Source organism: Protopterus annectens, chromosome 2.part1, assembly GCF_019279795.1.
Source record: "Protopterus annectens isolate FY-2018-M chromosome 2.part1, PAN1.0, whole genome shotgun sequence".
NCBI lineage: Eukaryota > Metazoa > Chordata > Ceratodontiformes > Protopteridae > Protopterus > Protopterus annectens.
The window spans coordinates 1,119,780,713-1,119,798,172 of NC_056729.1; the positions used below are offsets into that span (position 1 = coordinate 1,119,780,713).

General features: G+C 42.9%; 1 protein-coding gene across 5 annotated transcripts in view; it reads right to left on the reverse strand.

Annotated features, from left to right (window-relative positions):
* Positions 1 to 17,460, reverse strand: part of LOC122794349 (cysteine-rich secretory protein 2-like) — a 641,399-nt gene that overhangs the window by 526,962 nt on the left and 96,977 nt on the right. For all 5 annotated transcript variants that reach the window (XM_044062663.1, XM_044062664.1, XM_044062665.1 and 2 more), the window contains one exon: positions 6,557 to 6,560. In XM_044062663.1, the coding sequence (XP_043918598.1) occupies positions 6,557 to 6,560 (4 nt within the window). The remainder of the gene's footprint in view (positions 1 to 6,556; positions 6,561 to 17,460) is intronic.

Genomic DNA, 17,460 nt, shown 5'->3' on the forward strand with positions numbered 1-17,460 from the left:
TGCATTAGTTTTAGCCATGTGTTTACATGAGACTGCTTATACGAATGATACCTTTTATAACTGACCATAAATTGAGAACCATGTTTTTTTTAAATCAGTACATTCTAATTGGGAGAATTTTTTTTGCTCTAATTTGCATGCAAAGTGTATTGTGTATTGTAGTCCCAAAGGCGGGGGGGGTCTGCAGTAACTGACTTTAGTCCTGCTTATGAGAAGTGTCCACTGTCTTACTAGCAGTCTTGCTTGATATCAGAACACTACAGATTCAGGCATTCATAGGACATGGCATCATTTAGTTCAGGAAATGTATAATGGGTGGCATAATGCCAGGGTAATCCTATGGGCTAGGCTTGTAAAGACTCCAGGGCCATTAGGCTAGTACACAGAAACTATAAACCATCTCGACATCCTCCTCAGAAAGACTCCTGGAGGATCTGAAAGACAAGGTAGGGGATCAAGATCTCTGCAAAATCGGAGCTCTAAGTGTCGGACCAGCTCCGAGGTATGGCTTCAGCTATAGACTCCAAAAAACTTGGGGCTGAAACTGGAAAGGAGACCTTTCAAAATCAGTTTGTTCTTCCTTTACTGGAGAACCCGGGAACTAAAAGAATGGCAAAAAGTACATGTCTCCTGTAGATATATGGCTCTCAAACAATACACACAAATACTATGCCCGTCAGTCAGGGACATTTTTGTGAACATTTTAAACATTTCTTAAAACCCAAAGGTTTATGGTCTTTAGTTTCCTTAGACATAACTACCACAACAACGACAACAGACTATAATAGTAGACAGACAATAAGAAGAGGACAAGGTCCTCTAACTTAAACGGGCCTAGCCCTGCTCAAGAAACAACACACAAGGGAGAAAGGCAATAGAGGACTAGGTCCTCTAACTTAAACAGGCTTAGACCTGCTGAAGAAAAGCACACAAGGGAGAAGGCAATAGTTGACTAGGTCCTCTAACTTAAACAGACCTAGCCCTGAACAGAGGAGTAGGTGAGATAGAAAATAACAAGCAACAGACAAGACAAAGTAGATCCTCTAACTAAAAAACTGACCTATGCCTGAGAAAGATTAACAATATGTAGCACAACAGAAAACAAAGGGATAACACTAAGGAAGGCCTGCAGAAGTGACGGCCAACAATTAGCAACAACAATTAGCAATAAAACTTCAGAAACACACTAACTACTCGTAAGTTAACAACAGTAAATTATTAAGACTAAACTAACTATTACAGTAAAAAAAGAACAGTATAAATTTTGGAAGAAAAAATATTCCACTTAGCCACGGCCAAGAAAGAGAACACTTCTGAACTCGTAGAGTAGCAAACGAGATCTGGGGATTGTTAATAGTGCATTATGGGATACATACTTTGCCATGAGCCAACTTAGAGACTTCGAGTTTTGTAATCATCCGAGTCGGAGCCGGGGATCAGCTCCGAACCCATATGTAAGAATGAAGGCGAGATAGGACTACAGAACATCTGCTGTTTTCAACCAAGAACGCACAGGTGGCCATTTCAGATGTAATTTCAGGTGGGATCAAATTCCAGGGAAGAAAACTGAAAGGAGTTACCCTTCACAATCTGAGAATTGTGGCAAATCTGTATGCTAATGTGTTAGCTATATCTGCTAACTCTGTTATTGTGATACTATGTTGCTCAAGTACACTACACTATTGCTTCTTCTCCTTCATGTTTTAGATGTGTTTGAATGAGGTCTTATTACTGAAAACCAAAAAGATGGCTAGAGTTAACTCAAATAAAGTGTTTTGCATATTTGGATTGTTTTTAGTGAGCTTTTTTTTTGACAATCATTGACCTCAGCCGTCTTATATTGAACTTGATATAGTTTGAAGGTTTTTGTATGCAGTTTTCTTTTGATTTAATAATTCATGAATTTTGTAACTCCAGTAAGTATTTATTTTAGAATTCATTCTACAGAAGAATATAGAATTATGTATGTTTATTTTAGATTTTTTCACTATATTTATGCCTTGTGAATAAAATTATCAATGCAGTCTGTCAAAGTAGCTGAGAGACTGGCCTGTAGTTTGGTTCAGATAGCTAAGCCAGCAAGTAGCTAATGAGCTTTATCTTGTAGTCATCTGTTTAATTCATCAGCCTCTGCCTGTAAATTGCGTGACTATGAGCAAGTTAATTAACTAGACAATGCTCATGGGTGACTCCTAAAGAAGAACATTTGTACCCAGTGGGCTTACCAGTTAACAAAATTTAAAAACGGCAGTAATTTAACATTTTGCAGAAGGCAATAAAGAGTTTTAACAATAGGGTGTGTGATAACAAGGTTATATTGACTAACACATGTTGTTTGTTCAGGACATCATATTTATTATTTGAAAAAATATATATAATTGTTATTAGATTTAGTTTGGTGTATGCAAGAAATGAACATAAAGTGCAACACTTTTGTTTTATTTATTCCTGTAAAATAACTTCTTGCTTAATGGTGTTTACTTGAAAAATCAAAAATAATTAGGTAAGTAAACAGATAAATAATTTGCCAAAAGTGCCATTTTGTTTAAATTGTTACACCTACAGTGGCCACTTTCATCTCATTGGTTTTCCACTTGTTTTTTTCTGCTGATGAAAATTGCTAGAGATACATTCTAAAGCAATGAATGTTGTTCTTTCTTCACGTCTCAATGTATATAAAGGACTACATGTACAAATCATGCTAGGAGTGTATATCTCTTGTTATTTTATTCATTTATTAACTGGGAAAGCCTACTGGACACAAACATCCCTTTTCAGGGGCGACCTGGAAGCACTGTCTAGTTAAGCGACTTGCTTGGCGTCACACATTAGACAAACGGATGCAGACACAATCAAACCCTGTACCTTGAAATATGGGAATCTGTTTCTTAATAGCAATGAGTCATAATTCTTAAATTCTCAATGGAGTGCAAATACTAGGTGCTTAAAGAAGAGCATGTTGTAACTGCTTAACTAGCATTTAGGACTTCTATTAAATGCTGACTTCAACATCAAAACATGTTTTGCAATACTCAAAAGTGTAGATTGCAAACATTTAAATATAGGGAACAGTTTCCCTCAACTGAAGTAACAATATTTTGCTATGTAAATACTCCAGTAGGTATGGCATACTCTAAATTGGAAAATAAAAGTTTTTATAGGGCAGCATTGCAAAATATTATGTAGCAAACTTTGTTTCAAATTAGATGTGCTTTTGTGAATGTTTTCTTTTCCCAAGTCTGTTTAACTTTGGAATGCAAATTTTTTACATGTGCAAGTTATACTACACATTCTGTCTTTTGCTTATTTGCTTAGGTGTTTGTAGTTTATCATAAATATAGAAAGAGAGATTAACTTCTATCCCCTGCTATTTTTCTTCCATATCTTTATTTCAAGCCAACCTTTTTACCAGGTTTTCTTTGTTTTATTATTTATTCCATAGTTCTTTGTTGTCTGTCCTTGAATCCTTGAAGTATTTCCATATTTATTGCTTGAATTACACAGATATACAATTGTTACTTCTACATAGGTTCTTGAGTGCCAAAACAGATGATCAAAAAACTCTCCCAAATCACCCAGTATTGCTAAGAAACTAGCAGTGTCCCCATTAAGTAAACTTTCTCCACATATTCATGGTGAAAATTTGTGATTTCCCATCAAGTCATCCAAACTGGTTTTAAAGGTTGCTAATGAAGTACTCTGCATGATAGGTTAGGAAAGCCTATTTCAGAAATGGACGGTATACGTTGTTAGGTATTTGTCGCTCCATCTGGTCTTGTTGATGTGATAGTGTGGGTTTAGGTCACTAGAATGTGTCTTTGCTTTACCACTTGTTCTGTTTAGATGAAGGAGTTCAAAGAAGGTCATTCATAGCAAATAAAGCTAAGCAGAGATGACCCCTCAGGAGTCTGTATGATACAGGGTAGAGCAACAAAGCTTTTAGTCTATTAAAGTAAATAAGGGTACTGAGACCTGAGATCATTTTGCTGAAGAAAAAAGAAGTTATGTACTTACCATGTTTGTAGTCCTTCTCACCTGCATTCTTGCTGGATGGGTTCGGAGCTGATATTCTGCTCTGACTCGGCCGATACTAAAGCTCGAGAACTTTTACTGGCTCAAGTCTAACCCCTATCCCATGGTGCCTCACAGCAATTCCCCAGATCATGTTTGCAAGAAAGCAATAAGTACCTAACAGGTATGAAATATCAGAGCTGTATACATACAGACAAAACATTTTGTAATACAATCCATGCCAGGTGGACAACAACTAAAAACCAGGTCAGACAGCACCAGAATAGTCCACCAGATCCTCCAGAAACAGGAAGGGGGTTAGAGGGAGGGACGCAAGAATGTAGGCAAGATGGACTACAAACATGGAACATTATTTTTTATCTGTCTTTGGCCTAGCACTCTTGTGTGGGGTCATTTACTGCACTGTTATAACTTGTTGATACTTGTGAACCTCTGCTATCTCTGAAAAAAACAAAAAAAAACAAAAAAAAATCTTGCTTTTTTCCCACTTTTCTGAGATTTAAAAAAGTTCAGTGACAGGCTTGCTGTTCTTGAACTGCTTGTAAGTTTCTTGGAGGCCATTTTTTGCTTGGGCTAAAGGGAAGTCTCTCTGTTGATCAGTGGCAGTGAAAAACATTGAGCAGCCTGCCTGCCCCTGTGGGAGTGGTTACTGACTTGAAACTGTAGTTTTATTGGCCATTTTGGGTCAATTCCTAACTCCTTCATCTTCCTCTCTTAAAACCTGGTTGCCTCGTGGTTTTGGCGTCTTTTCAGGCTTGTTGGCTGTTGGTGAAGCACCCACCAAGAGGAAAAAATGCTGAGAGAAGAAAGGAGCCACTTTTGAGATTTTAAGTATTTTTCCTCTGTTTATTTGCTAAGTTTTTCTGCATAGCCGCCTATTTTGAGCATTTTCTGGCTTGTTAAACTTGATTTCTGCATTAGTAACTGTATTTAGAGCACAACCTAGAGCTGTTTACTGAATTTCCTGTTTGCACTTATTTTTAAAATCGTTTTTTTCTCAAAACTTGCATTTTATCTTTCTTTGGCCTAGCACTCTTGTGTGGGGTCATTTACTGCACTGTTATAACTTGTTGATACTTGTGAACCTCTGCTATCTCTGAAAAAAACAAAGAACAAAAAAAAAAATCTTGCTTTTTTCCCACTTTTCTGAGATTTAAAAAAGTTCAGTTACAGGCTTGCTGTTCTTGAACTGTTTGTAAGTTTCTTGGAGGCTATTTTTTGCTTGGGCTAAAGGGAAGACTCTCTGTTGATCAGTGGCAGTGAAAAACATTGAGCAGCCTGCCTGCCCCTGTGGGAGTGGTTACTGACTTGAAACTGTAGTTTTATTGGCCATTTTGGGTCAATTCCTAACGCCTTAATCTTCCTCTCTTAAAACCCTCTTTTGTGCGGTTTTGCGCATTTTTGTGCATAGCGCAACAGCGGGCAGCGCCGCCTAATTGGGTTTAAAGTATTCCTGGCTCCACAAAGTCTGCTCTTCACTTTTTCCCTTAGAACAGCTCTATCTCTCAATTTAAACACCATATTCTCATTCTAAGGCCCTTCACTGGTCCAATTAAGTAATCCTACAAGTTAGCACTATTAAACCATAAGCACTACTTACTCTTATACTCTCTACGATTACCCTGTCCTCTATTGGTCTGTCTTAAACTCAGTTTCCCTATATTACTCTAGCATGTCCAAAGGTCAGTCAATGGTTTATTCTCCAGTCCAGCTGGTGAATCTGGGAATTTTGAGGCAATGTTACAACTGACTCATGTACACAGACAACCCTCTCCTCCTCCAAACAGGTTCAAATATGTGTGAGAGATGCAACTATTTAGCCAAACTGGAGGCTGAGCTCTCTCATCTCAAAACTGGTGTAACCAGTCAGGAGGAGACGGTAACCTCACACAACACAATTCCAGTATCACATAGTCCCACCACATCAGAGAACCAAACACATAAATACACAAAAACATACTCGGAGGCTCTAAATAAAAATCCACCTAAGCAACAGAGAACTCCAAAGCAGACATCCATGCAAACGCTACCTCAAAACAAAACACGCACAACACATAGTCCACAAAGTCAGTGTGCCAAGCAGCCACAGCCCTTAAGGCTGAATAACACACCTGATACTCTTGTAATAGGTGACTCTATTGTCAGACACACTGACGTCCTGCTCACCAGGCTGAATAAAGAGAAGGTCATGGTGAGCTGCCTGTCGGGTGCTAGGATCCGCCACATAATGCAAGCACTCAGGTCACTCCAAAGCAAATACAAATATGACTCAGTCATTGTACATGCTGGTGTGAATGACCTGAGAAGTACCTCCCTGGAGTACATGAAAAGAGACATAGAGGAGCTCTCTGATCATGTACCCAGGCTGGTATGACCCTGACCTTGACCAGCATTTTACCCTCACCTAGAATGATGCCACAGTACAAAGACAAAATGATCGATTTTAACAATTGGCTAAAATTTTGGTGTCATTCAAAGGGGATCCAGTGTTTGTCAGCCTGGGATGACATGCTCGACAAGCCACGTTGCTTCGCTAGGGACGGCTTGCACCTGTCACCACTGGGCTTTCGGATATTGGCAAAGGCTCTTGCCACCCCCATAGTGCCTTTTTTAGGCAAGGCTCAAAAGTCAAACCCACCCCCATAGACAGCACAAGGAACAAGAAACTAAGGGTAATGCTGCTTAACGCCAGAAGTCTTAACCTCAAGATGCACACACTCGAAGCTCTCCTCAGTATGAAGAACATCGATATCTGTGCAGTGACAGAAACCTGGTTACAGGCTCCAGAGAGCACCCCAGCACTACCAGGCTATACCTAATATCATGCTTTTCGACCCCAAAACCCGGACCGAACCACAAAAGGAGGGGGAGTTTCCATATTTATCAAGGATATCCAGACCTCCAGGTTAGTGGCATTGCATGAAGTATCGGAGACCATCCATGTGCAACTAACAGTGGGCAAGACTGCTTTTCAGTTTATAGCATCCAACAGACCACCCTCTCAAAGTCAGGAATACCACTCGGCTTTCCTGAAAACATTGGAGAACATGAAGATCTCTCCGAACACCATTATACTGGGTGACTTCAACTACCCAAACATTGACTGGGAGCACTACTCAAGCCCCAGTACCTTAGCCCAAAGGTTCCTGGAAATTATAAACTCAAATGCTATGGAACAACTATTCACCACTCCCACAAGAGGGGACAACATACTAGACCTGATCATTACCAACATGGGGACTCTATGCTCCACACCAGAAGTATATCCCTCATTGGTAAGATCAGACCATAAATTAATTTCACTGGATGTCCACATCCCGACCCCACCCCCAGCCCAGAAAACCACAGTGAAAAACTTCTCAAAAGCAAACTTCTCACTTCTCAAAACCGAAGTGGAATCCTTCAAGGCCCCAGGGCCAGTGGAAACTACGGCCCAAACTGCAGAATCCTATATAAAGACATTCTACGGACATCTCCAGGAATGCATGGATCATGCTATCCCAAACCAAACCAAGACCCAATCATCCAAAGGCAGGCGTCCAGTCTGGTGGACCCCTGCCATAAATAAACTGTACAACAGAATGAGGAGGCTACTACATGATAGAGCAAAATCCCTAAAAGGGAAGGCATCTCTGATCAGTACTAGCAAAAAATTACGATCCCTCATAAAATCCTCCAAGGCCAGCTTCGAGAAAAATTGCACAGGACACCAAAGACAATCATAAGGCTTTTTTCAGTTATGTCAGGAACCTGGGATGCAACTCCCAGACTTGTTCTGAGTTGATTCTAAACGACAAAAAATACGCTGAACCCACAGACATCGCCAATATCCTGGCAGACAGGATCAGTGCAAACTTCTCCACCCCCTCCTCCCCAAAAGAGCAAGTATCTATCCCAGCAGAGGGCTGCCTCCCAAACATCTCTGATGCTCAGGTGAAGGCTGCCCTCTCCAAAGCAAAAAAACACTGCTTCCATGGGACCAGATGGCGTCCCAGGTTGCGTCCTACATGAACTCCAAGAGGAACTAATCCCTCAAATAAAGCAGCTATACAATCTCAGCCTCACTACAGGATATGTGCCCACAGAATGGTGTACAGCAACAGTGGTCCCACTCCACAAAGGTGGAGCCTCTACGGACACTGGAAACTATCGCCCCATAAGCCTGACTAGCTTAGTCTGCAAGCCTATGGAGAGGATCATCATGGAGCTCATAAACAAAGACATTGGGGACCTACAGACACTAGATCCTACCCAGTTCGGCTTTGTCAAGAGCAGATCCTGCCTTTTGAACCTGGTTGACTTCTTCAAAACAGTCACCAAAGCCATAGATGAAGGGAAGGTAGTCCACACAGCCTATCTGGACCTTGCAAAGGCATTTGACACAATACCCCACTCAGGCATCATAGATAAGCTATCCAGCTTAAATATAAACCCCTATGTCACAAGATGGGTCACAAACTGGCTCAAAGACAGAACCCACAGAGTGAGAGTTGCTGGAGCCATGTCAGATTCGAAACTGGTCACAAGTGGCATCCCACAGGGTTCTGTCCTGGGACCACTCTTGTTCAGTATATACTTTTCCGAGGTACAGGCAAACGTGGGAGGACTATGGCTCACCAAGTTTGCAGATGACTGCAAACTGGGCGCCATAATCAACTCTCCAGCTGACACAAACATCCTTCAAAAAGGTCTCACAGAGACAAATAACTGGTGCCAGTGCCATGGTTTAAAGCTAAATGCCAAAACATGTATAGTCATACCCTTTGGCAAAAACAATGTGCCCACAAATCACCACATAGGCGGAAACCCATTAAGTACAGAGAAAGTTATAAGGGACCTGGGGACCCAAGTTGATAGCAATCTCTCCTTTGAAAACCACATTGCCAAAGTGGTTAGAAAGACTTTCTACATAGCCCACCTCATCACGAAGGGTTTCACATCTAGATCAAGAGAGGTAATCGTGCCCCTTTATTCATCCCTCATCAGGCCCATCATAGAATACAATGCCCCTTTTGGGATGTACCTTACCCGACATCTGCAGCAATTAGAGAGACCCCAAAAGTATCTCACCAGGAGGATCAAGGGTCTCAAACAGATGCCATATGCTGCTCGGTTAAAAAAACTCCAGCTCTACTCTGTTGCATACCACCTACTTCGAGGCGATCTATGCCTGACATACAAAGCTATGTCAAATCCAGAATTAATGGACATGCTCCACCTCAGTAAATCTAAATCCCTTAGAGCCACATGCTCGAGGGACTTGAACCTCAGCACAGAAATAAATAGAACTTGCTGGAGGGACAGGTTCATAACCCAGAGGCTCCCTTCGCTCTGGAATAGAATTCCAGTTCATGTGAGGCAGAGCACCTCACTGAATCTCTTCAAGAAGAATCTCGATAGGTGGATGGGGGATCGTAGGTTTGTCCCAGGGATTACTCCGGTGTCACTATTAGACAGAGGCACAGTAAACTAAACCTTAAAAAGGGCACAGTATACTCAAATCAAGGGGTGGCGTAAGCCATACAGAATCGGGCTAGGCTTATAATTGCCCCAGGGCAGATAGCCTAGTATGAACCTATGAATCTATGAATTATGGTAAGTACATAACTTCTTTATGTTATGTAGTCCTATCATGCTGTAATTCTTGCTGGATGGGACAGCGTCCCTAGCACAGTTATCCTGGGTGGCTCAATTGAAGAGACAGCACAGTGGATGGCCTGTCCTGGGAAGCCAAATCCAATTTGTAATGATTGACAAAAGTATGTGGTCTTGCCCAAGTAGCTGCTGTGCAAATAGTATCAATTGGGAACCTAGATCTAAAAGCACATGAAGCAGACACAGCTCTAGTAGAATGGCCTTTGACTTTGATGGGTAACTGTTTGCCAGCAATTTGATAAGCAAAGGAAATGCAATCTGAAAGCCATTTTGAAAGAGTAACCTTGGAAACAGGCAAACCCTTATTCTTGTCAGAAAAGGAAACAAATAATTGATCTGATTTTCTGAATTCTTTAGACCTGTGTAAATAAAACCTGAGAATTCTGTGAATGTCTAACTGGTGTAGTCTGTACTCAGATTTATTACAGTGGTTCGGAAAAAACACTGGTAGCTCAATAGTAGTGTTCAGATTGTGCTCTGAGCATACCTTGGGAAGAAAGGTAGGGTTTGTCCTGAGTGAGACTCTATCTTTGTGAAAAATAATGTAAGGAGGTCGAATAGTAAGAGCTTGCAGTTCTGAGACTCTCCTAGCAGATGTTATGGCTGTGAAGAATAGTGTTTTCCACGACAGCACTTTCATGTTTGATGTGAAGGAGGGCTCAAAGGGTGCAGACATTAAAGATGAGAGGACTAAGTTTAAGTCCCAGGGTTATAATGGCTGTTTGATTGGAGGCCTGAGAAGAAGAACTTCTTTTAAGAAGGTTTTGCACAAGGAGTGTGACATGATTGGATTTCCCATGAAGCCAGAACAGAAATTGGAAATGGCAACTAACTGAACTCTGACTGTAGCGGCTGCAGCTCCTTCATGAAAAATTGATGCTAGAAAAGATAGAATAGATTCTATAGGAGCTATATATGGATCTAAGCCTTGGTTTGTAGCCCATATAGAAAACCTTTTCCATTTGCTGGAGTATAGCTTCTGAGTGGAAGGTTTATGGGACGAGATCAGAATGTGTTTGACAGAAGGAGACAGGGGAATACACCTGGCTATTCGTGGAAAAGGAGCAGCCATGCTATCAATTTGAGGGTGTTGATGGTGGGATGGAACTTCCCTGATTGATGAATCAGGAGGTCTGGAGATGGGTCCAGGATCCATGGTTCCTCCAAAAGGTAGGGCTACAGGAAAGGAAACCATACTTGTCGAGGCCAGTAAGGAGCAATGAGGATCAGGGAACTCCTCAACTGTTTTGCTTTCTGTATTACCTTTGGGATGAGAGGAAAAGGTGGAAAGGCATAAAGAAGTCCCTGGGGCCAACTGTGGACTAGAACATCCCTGGGTGACATGCCCAGATGGGAAATGAGGGCAAAGTAGCTGCTGCATTTGGTGCTCAGATGAGTGGTGAATAGGTTGCAGCAAGACTGTTCCCATCTGTGAAAGATCTCTTTTGCAACTTTTGGATTCAAAGACCACTCATGAGGCATCAGAATTGCTCGGGTGAGTTTGTCTGCTATTACGTTGGATTTCCCCGGGATATGCATTGCTACCAGGAAGCGTTGAGTGTCCATCGCCCATTTCCAAACTCTTAAGGCCTCTCGGCAAAGCAGGTAAGATTTGGTTCCCCCTTGCTTGTTTATGTACCACACGACAGACATGTTGTCTGACTGAATCACAATTGTCCCGGTGGGAAGGGAGCTGTGAAGTGGTTGCAACACATACAGCACCGCTCTCATGTCCAGAACATTATTTATTTATTTATTTATTTATTTAAATTTGTTGACCGGGAGTGTCCGACTGGACGTAGGTCCATTTTCAGTGGAGGTCCAGGGAGAAAAGCTCCACAGTTAAAATAAACAGACAGTATATACATTGGATTACATAGTGAATAACAATTTACATAGCAATTACTTACAACATATTTACAGATGAAGAACATAGTACATCAGTAGACAACTAAAATCTTTATCTGTGAAGTGCATACCAGATGTCAACAAATGTTACAAGAAGAAGAAGTTCATGCTGTATAATAAGTACTGGCTTATGAGCATCTGAGCTTGCTATAATCAAGGTAGTTAGTGGAGTGGAAAGAAAGGTAGTGGTTGGATGGGGTGGATGATATTAGAGTGGGAGTTGCAAGGGCATAGCCAGCATGTTTTTAGTTGCGCTTTTAGTAAAGTTTTGAAGTGGGTGCATGATGGTATGGAGGTAATTGTGGGTAACATTGATGTGCAAGTGGTTCTCGTGGTTCTGCCAAGTACCTTGGACTGTCATTCCCAGATTATGCCCCCCCACCCTATCTGGGAAGCGTACATGGTCAAAACTGCTTTCTCTTGGGGAGGAATAAGTGGGCGACCTACGAGAAGTTGCTCTGTGTGCAACTACCATGTCAGATCCTTCTTGCAGGTGTTTGTTTTAAAAATATGATGAGATAATGGAGGGTCTTGCATCGACCATTGGGCAAATAACAGCAACTGAAGTATCCTCACGTGTAGATGGGCTAAGGGAACTAATAGGATGGAGGAAGCCATAGTCCCTAGAACTTGAAGGACTACCCTGGCCTGAACCTTTTGCTTGTTTAGCAAGGATCTGACTTGACTGATAGAGAATCTACTCTTTCTGGTGTTAGTCTTGCTGCCATGGTGGTTGTGTCTATTTCTGAGCCTAAGAATACAATGTGCTGTGAAGGAGATAAGGCTAACTTTTTTTTAGGTTAACTGTGATGCCTACACTGGCACACAAGGATAGAGTCTCATCCCTGGTTCTGATGAGTTGATGTTTGGTGGTAGCAGTGAGGACCCAGTCGTCCAGGTACGGAAACACCTGGAATCCTTGACATCTCAGGTGAGCCATAATCACTGCCATGCGTTTGGTGAACACTCTGGGGGCTGTAGTGAGACCAAAGGGCAGTGTTCTGAACTGAAAATGACTGGCTCCAAATCGGAAGCGTAACTGTCTCCTGGAGCACCTGTCCACTTTGATGTGGTAGTACGCATTCTGTAGATCTACTGAGCACATCCAATTGTCTTTCCCGATAAAGGGAAATAACGACTGCAGAGGGATCATTCAGAACTTCAATTTCTTTACAGACTTTTATTGTAGAAAGAACAGAGTTCTCAAAATCTCTCAAAGGTTAAAAAAATACAATTTATCTTCACATAAATACGTAAGTGTATACAATTGGGTCGGATTTTTGATTCTTTACAGACTTGTTGAGCCTGCTGAGATCTAGAATTGATCTCCAGTCACCTGTCTTTTTTGGAACTAAAATGAATCGAGAGTAAGTCCCGGATCCTATTTGCTCTGCGGGGACTTCTTGGATGACACTTTTTTGCAGAACGAGATGACCTCTGATGTAGTACGGTCTAGCTGGATGGGTGGTATGTCTGGTAGAGAACAGTTTGTTGGGGGTTCAGAAACAAAGGGGATCGGTTAACCTCTGGATATTACGGTGTGTACCCAACGATCTTGTGAAATGGTTAGCCAGGAGCTTGGGTACAGCGATAGATGACACCCCCCCGACTGCCTCCAGAGATAGACAGTCGGGCAACCCCTCAGGGGCAATGGAAGGAATGATCAGAGAAGGTTTCTCTGTCTCCCTAATGTTGCGGACCTCCTCTGTCACAAGGGCGGCATCTTCTATTATATCCTCTCCCTCTGCCTCTAGGGGAGGGTTGACCTTGTGCCTGAAGGAAACCTTTTTGGGATTTACGGAACCACATTTTCTCTCCTGTATTACCCTTGGGATAGGGTCTAGACAGGAGGGAGAAATGGACTCCGACAGCAGATAAGGTTTTCCCTTCCTGCTCGCACCTGGTCAAAGTCTCTTTCACATGGGGTCCAAAAAGAGAGGAACCATCAAAGAGGATGTTAGTGAAGAAAGCCTTTAAGGATTCCGTGAAATTACAAAGATGCATCCAAGAATGTCTCCTGAGGGATATGTCTGCTGCGGCTGCCCTACTCACTCCATCCGCCACGTATGATAGCCTCATGGAGGAGTTCGCTATCGATGTAAGGGTGGAGAGCTGTGCAGAAACCTAATCCATAGAACCTGGAGCTACTGAACCCTGGAGGGTATCTCCTAACTCCTTCAGGAGATCCCTCTGAAGAAGAGTAAAATGGGTAAGGTAATTCATCGATCTTAATGTAAATGCTGCTGAAGAGAAGGTATGCTTTCCATACCTATCCATCATCCTGGACTCCTTGTTAGGAGGATGGATATTAGAAGATGCTTTGGATAGCTCCTTCTTGGTGGCCACTGCTACCACCATAGCATCAACGGGAACTCCTTTCCTAAGGAAAGTCTTATCCTCAGGTGCTGTCATAAATTTATCTGGCCTCCTCAAGATGGGATCCACTGAGTCTGGGGAGGTCCAGATTCATCCTCAGTAGGGTTACAGGTCTTCCAATCACTCCTCTGTCTAAGGATTTCCAGGATGTCAGAAAAGGAGATATCCTCAGAGGGGGATCAAGGGGACCCTTCTGATTCCTCTAAATCAATGTCAGAAGTGACAGATTCAGGTGAGTCAACAGGTTTCCTCTTACACAGTCTCTTCCTAGGGAGGTCTCCAGTGGGATAATCTGAGGATGTCTCGGAAGAGGGGGCACATGAACTACAAGAGGAACTAATCCCTCAAATAAAACAGCTATACAATCTCAGCCTCACTACAGGATATGTGCCCACAGAATGGCGTACAGCAACAGTGGTCCCACTCCACAAAGGTGGAGCCTCTACGATCCCTGGAAACTATCACCCCATAATCCTGACTAGCTTAGTCTGCAAGGCTATGGAGAGGATCATCATGGAGCTCATAAACAAAGACATTGGGGACCTACAGACACTAGATCCTACCCAGTTCAGCTTTGTCAAGGGCATATCCTGCCTTTTGAACCTGGTTGACTTCTTTGAAACAGTCACCAAAGCCATAGATGAAGGGAAGGTAGTCCACACAGCCTATCTGGACCTTGCAAAGGCATTTGACACAATACCCCACTCGGGCATCATAGATAAGCTATCCAGCTTAAATATAAACCCCTATGTCACAAGATGGGTAACTGGCTCAAAGACAGAACCCACAGAGTGAGAGTTGCTGGAGCCATGTCAGACTCAAAACCGGTCTAAGTGGCGTCCCACAGGGTTCTGTCCTGGGACCACTCTTGTTCGGTATATACTTTTCTGAGGTACAGGCAAACGTGGGAGGACTATGGCTCACCAAGTTAGAGCGACTGCAAACTGGGCGCCATAATCAACTCTCCAGCTGACACAAACATCCTTCAAAAAGGTCTCACAGAGACAGATAACTGGTGCCAGCACCATGGTTTAAAGCTAAATGCCAAAAAATGTATAGTCATACCCTTTGACAAAAACAATGTGCCCACAAATTACCACATAGGCGGAAACCCATTAAGTACAGAGAACGTTATTAGGGACCTGGGGACCCAAGTTGATAGCAATCTCTCCTTTGAAAACCACATTGCCAAAGTGGTTAGAAAGACCTTCTACATAGCCCACCTCATCACGAAGGGTTTCGCATCTAGATCAAGAGAGGTAATTGTGCCCCTTTATTCATCCCTCATCAGACCCATCATAGAATACAATGCCCCTTTTGGGATGTACCTTACCCGACACCTGCAGCAATTAGAAAGACCCCAAAAGTATCTCACCAAGAGGATCAAGGGTCTCAAACAGATGCCATATGCTGCTCGGTTAAAAAAACTCCAGCTCTACTCAGCTGCATACCGCCTACTTCGAGGCGATCTATGCCTGACATACAAAGCTATGTCAAATCCAGAATTAATGGACATGCTCCACCTCAGTAAATCTAAATCCCTTAGAGCCACACGCTCGAGGGACTTGAACCTCAGCACAGAAATAAATAGAACTTGCTGGAGGGACAGGTTCATAACCCAGAAGCTCCCTTCGCTCTGGAATAGAATTCCAGTTCATGTGAGGCAGAGCACCTCACTGAATCTCTTCAAGAAGAATCTCGATAGGTGGATGGGGGATTGTAGGTTTGTCCCAGGGATTACTCCCGTGTCATTATTAGACAGAGGCACAGGAAACTAAACCTTAAAAAGGGCACAGTATACTCAAATCAAGGGGTGGCGTAAGCCATAAGAATCGGGCTAGGCTTATAATTGCCCCAGGGCAGATAGCCTAGTATGAACCTATGAACCTCCAATGGGAGCTGCTTGGGCCTCTGGTTCCCTATGCTGTGGGGGTGGATGGGGGGAAGAGGTTGCTGCCTGCTGCTGGTGGGACATAGGTTCTAAAGGTATGGCTTTAGCAGAAGACAAAGCCTTCTCTATAGCTTCCAAAGCCTTTCTTCACGGCTCCAAAAAAGACCTCTGCTCCAAGGAGATGGATGATCGGCTCCTAGCAAAGGGGAATGGCTCCGAAGCAGAAGTGGGAGCTGAGCTCAGTCGAACCGAGGCACCGAGAGGGAGGGTTGGTTCTGAAGAAAAGTCAGGGTGACTGTCCCCCTCGGAGTCACCTCAAGAGCGTTGGCTCCCAGATCCCTTGGCTCCAGACTGAGCCACCGAGGATAGAGTAATCAGTTCCAAGGAAGCGGGTTGGATCCCCGGAACAGATGGGTCCAAAACAGAAGAACCTGAAGTAATAGACTCCTAGAGCGAAGCAGTCAGAGGAGGAATAGTGGCAGGTAAGGGAGTCGGCTCCAAAGCCTTTGGGTCCGGAGGGGCCAATTTCCTTGCCAGAGTTGGATCTGAAAGCAACCTCTTCACCACCCACTCAATGTCCTCATCTGACAGTGTCCTGGAGGATCTGGTGGAGACAGAAGGAGATCTCCTCCTCTCCAAAATAGGAGATCTCCTCCTCTCCAAAATAGGAGATCTCAAGGTGGGTGACACAACATCAATATCTGGTAAAATTTTTGGTACTGAAGGTCGCCTCTGCACCGAGGAGACTGATGGCACCGATGTGGAAGAAGATGAATCAGAGCCAGAACTCCTTGGCTCTGACGCTTTGGTCTTTTTTGACAGCTAAGATGCTGGGGCCAAAGATTTTCTCTTTGAAGAATAAGGAACTGCCTGACCGAATTCCAGCTGTTCCTAGAAGGAACTGGTCATAAGACCCCTATCAATTAGTTTTCATTTCCTCTCATTCAAGACCCTGGTGCTAAATGCATGGCAAAAGGTACAGGGCTCTTGCAAATGAATTTCACCTAAACAGTACACGCAACTTGTGCGACTGTCTGTCAGAGACATTTTCTGTGAGCATCTATCACACTTTTTAAACCCTGAAGGGCAATGATCCTTATGCTCTCTATCCTTTTCTTTAGGCATACTGACTACAACTATTAACTAGCTAGACAGTAACAAAAACAATAACAACTAAGTACTAACAAAAGATAGTAGGAAGAGAGGAGTTATATAACTTTTTTTTTTATATGACGCACACTCAGGGAGGAAAGGCCCTCTAACTTAAATGGGCACTAAGGCCCTCTAACTTAAATGAGCCGTACAATCCTAGGGGAAGAATAGGGTCAGAAACTCTCAATAACAGTCACACACTAGATAAAGAATTAAGACTGTAAAAAGGATAATGAAAGTCAAGAAAAACAGGACTAAATTTAGTAAATAAACTGTTACTTAGTCAATGAGCCAGTAAGACACAACCTCGAAGCTTTCCCAGCAAACGAGATCTGGGCAATTGCCGTGAGGCACCATGGGATAGGGGTTAGCCTCAAGCCAGTAAAAGCTCTCGCGCTTTAGTATCGGCCAAGTCAGAGCTGAATATCGGCTCTGAACCCATCCAG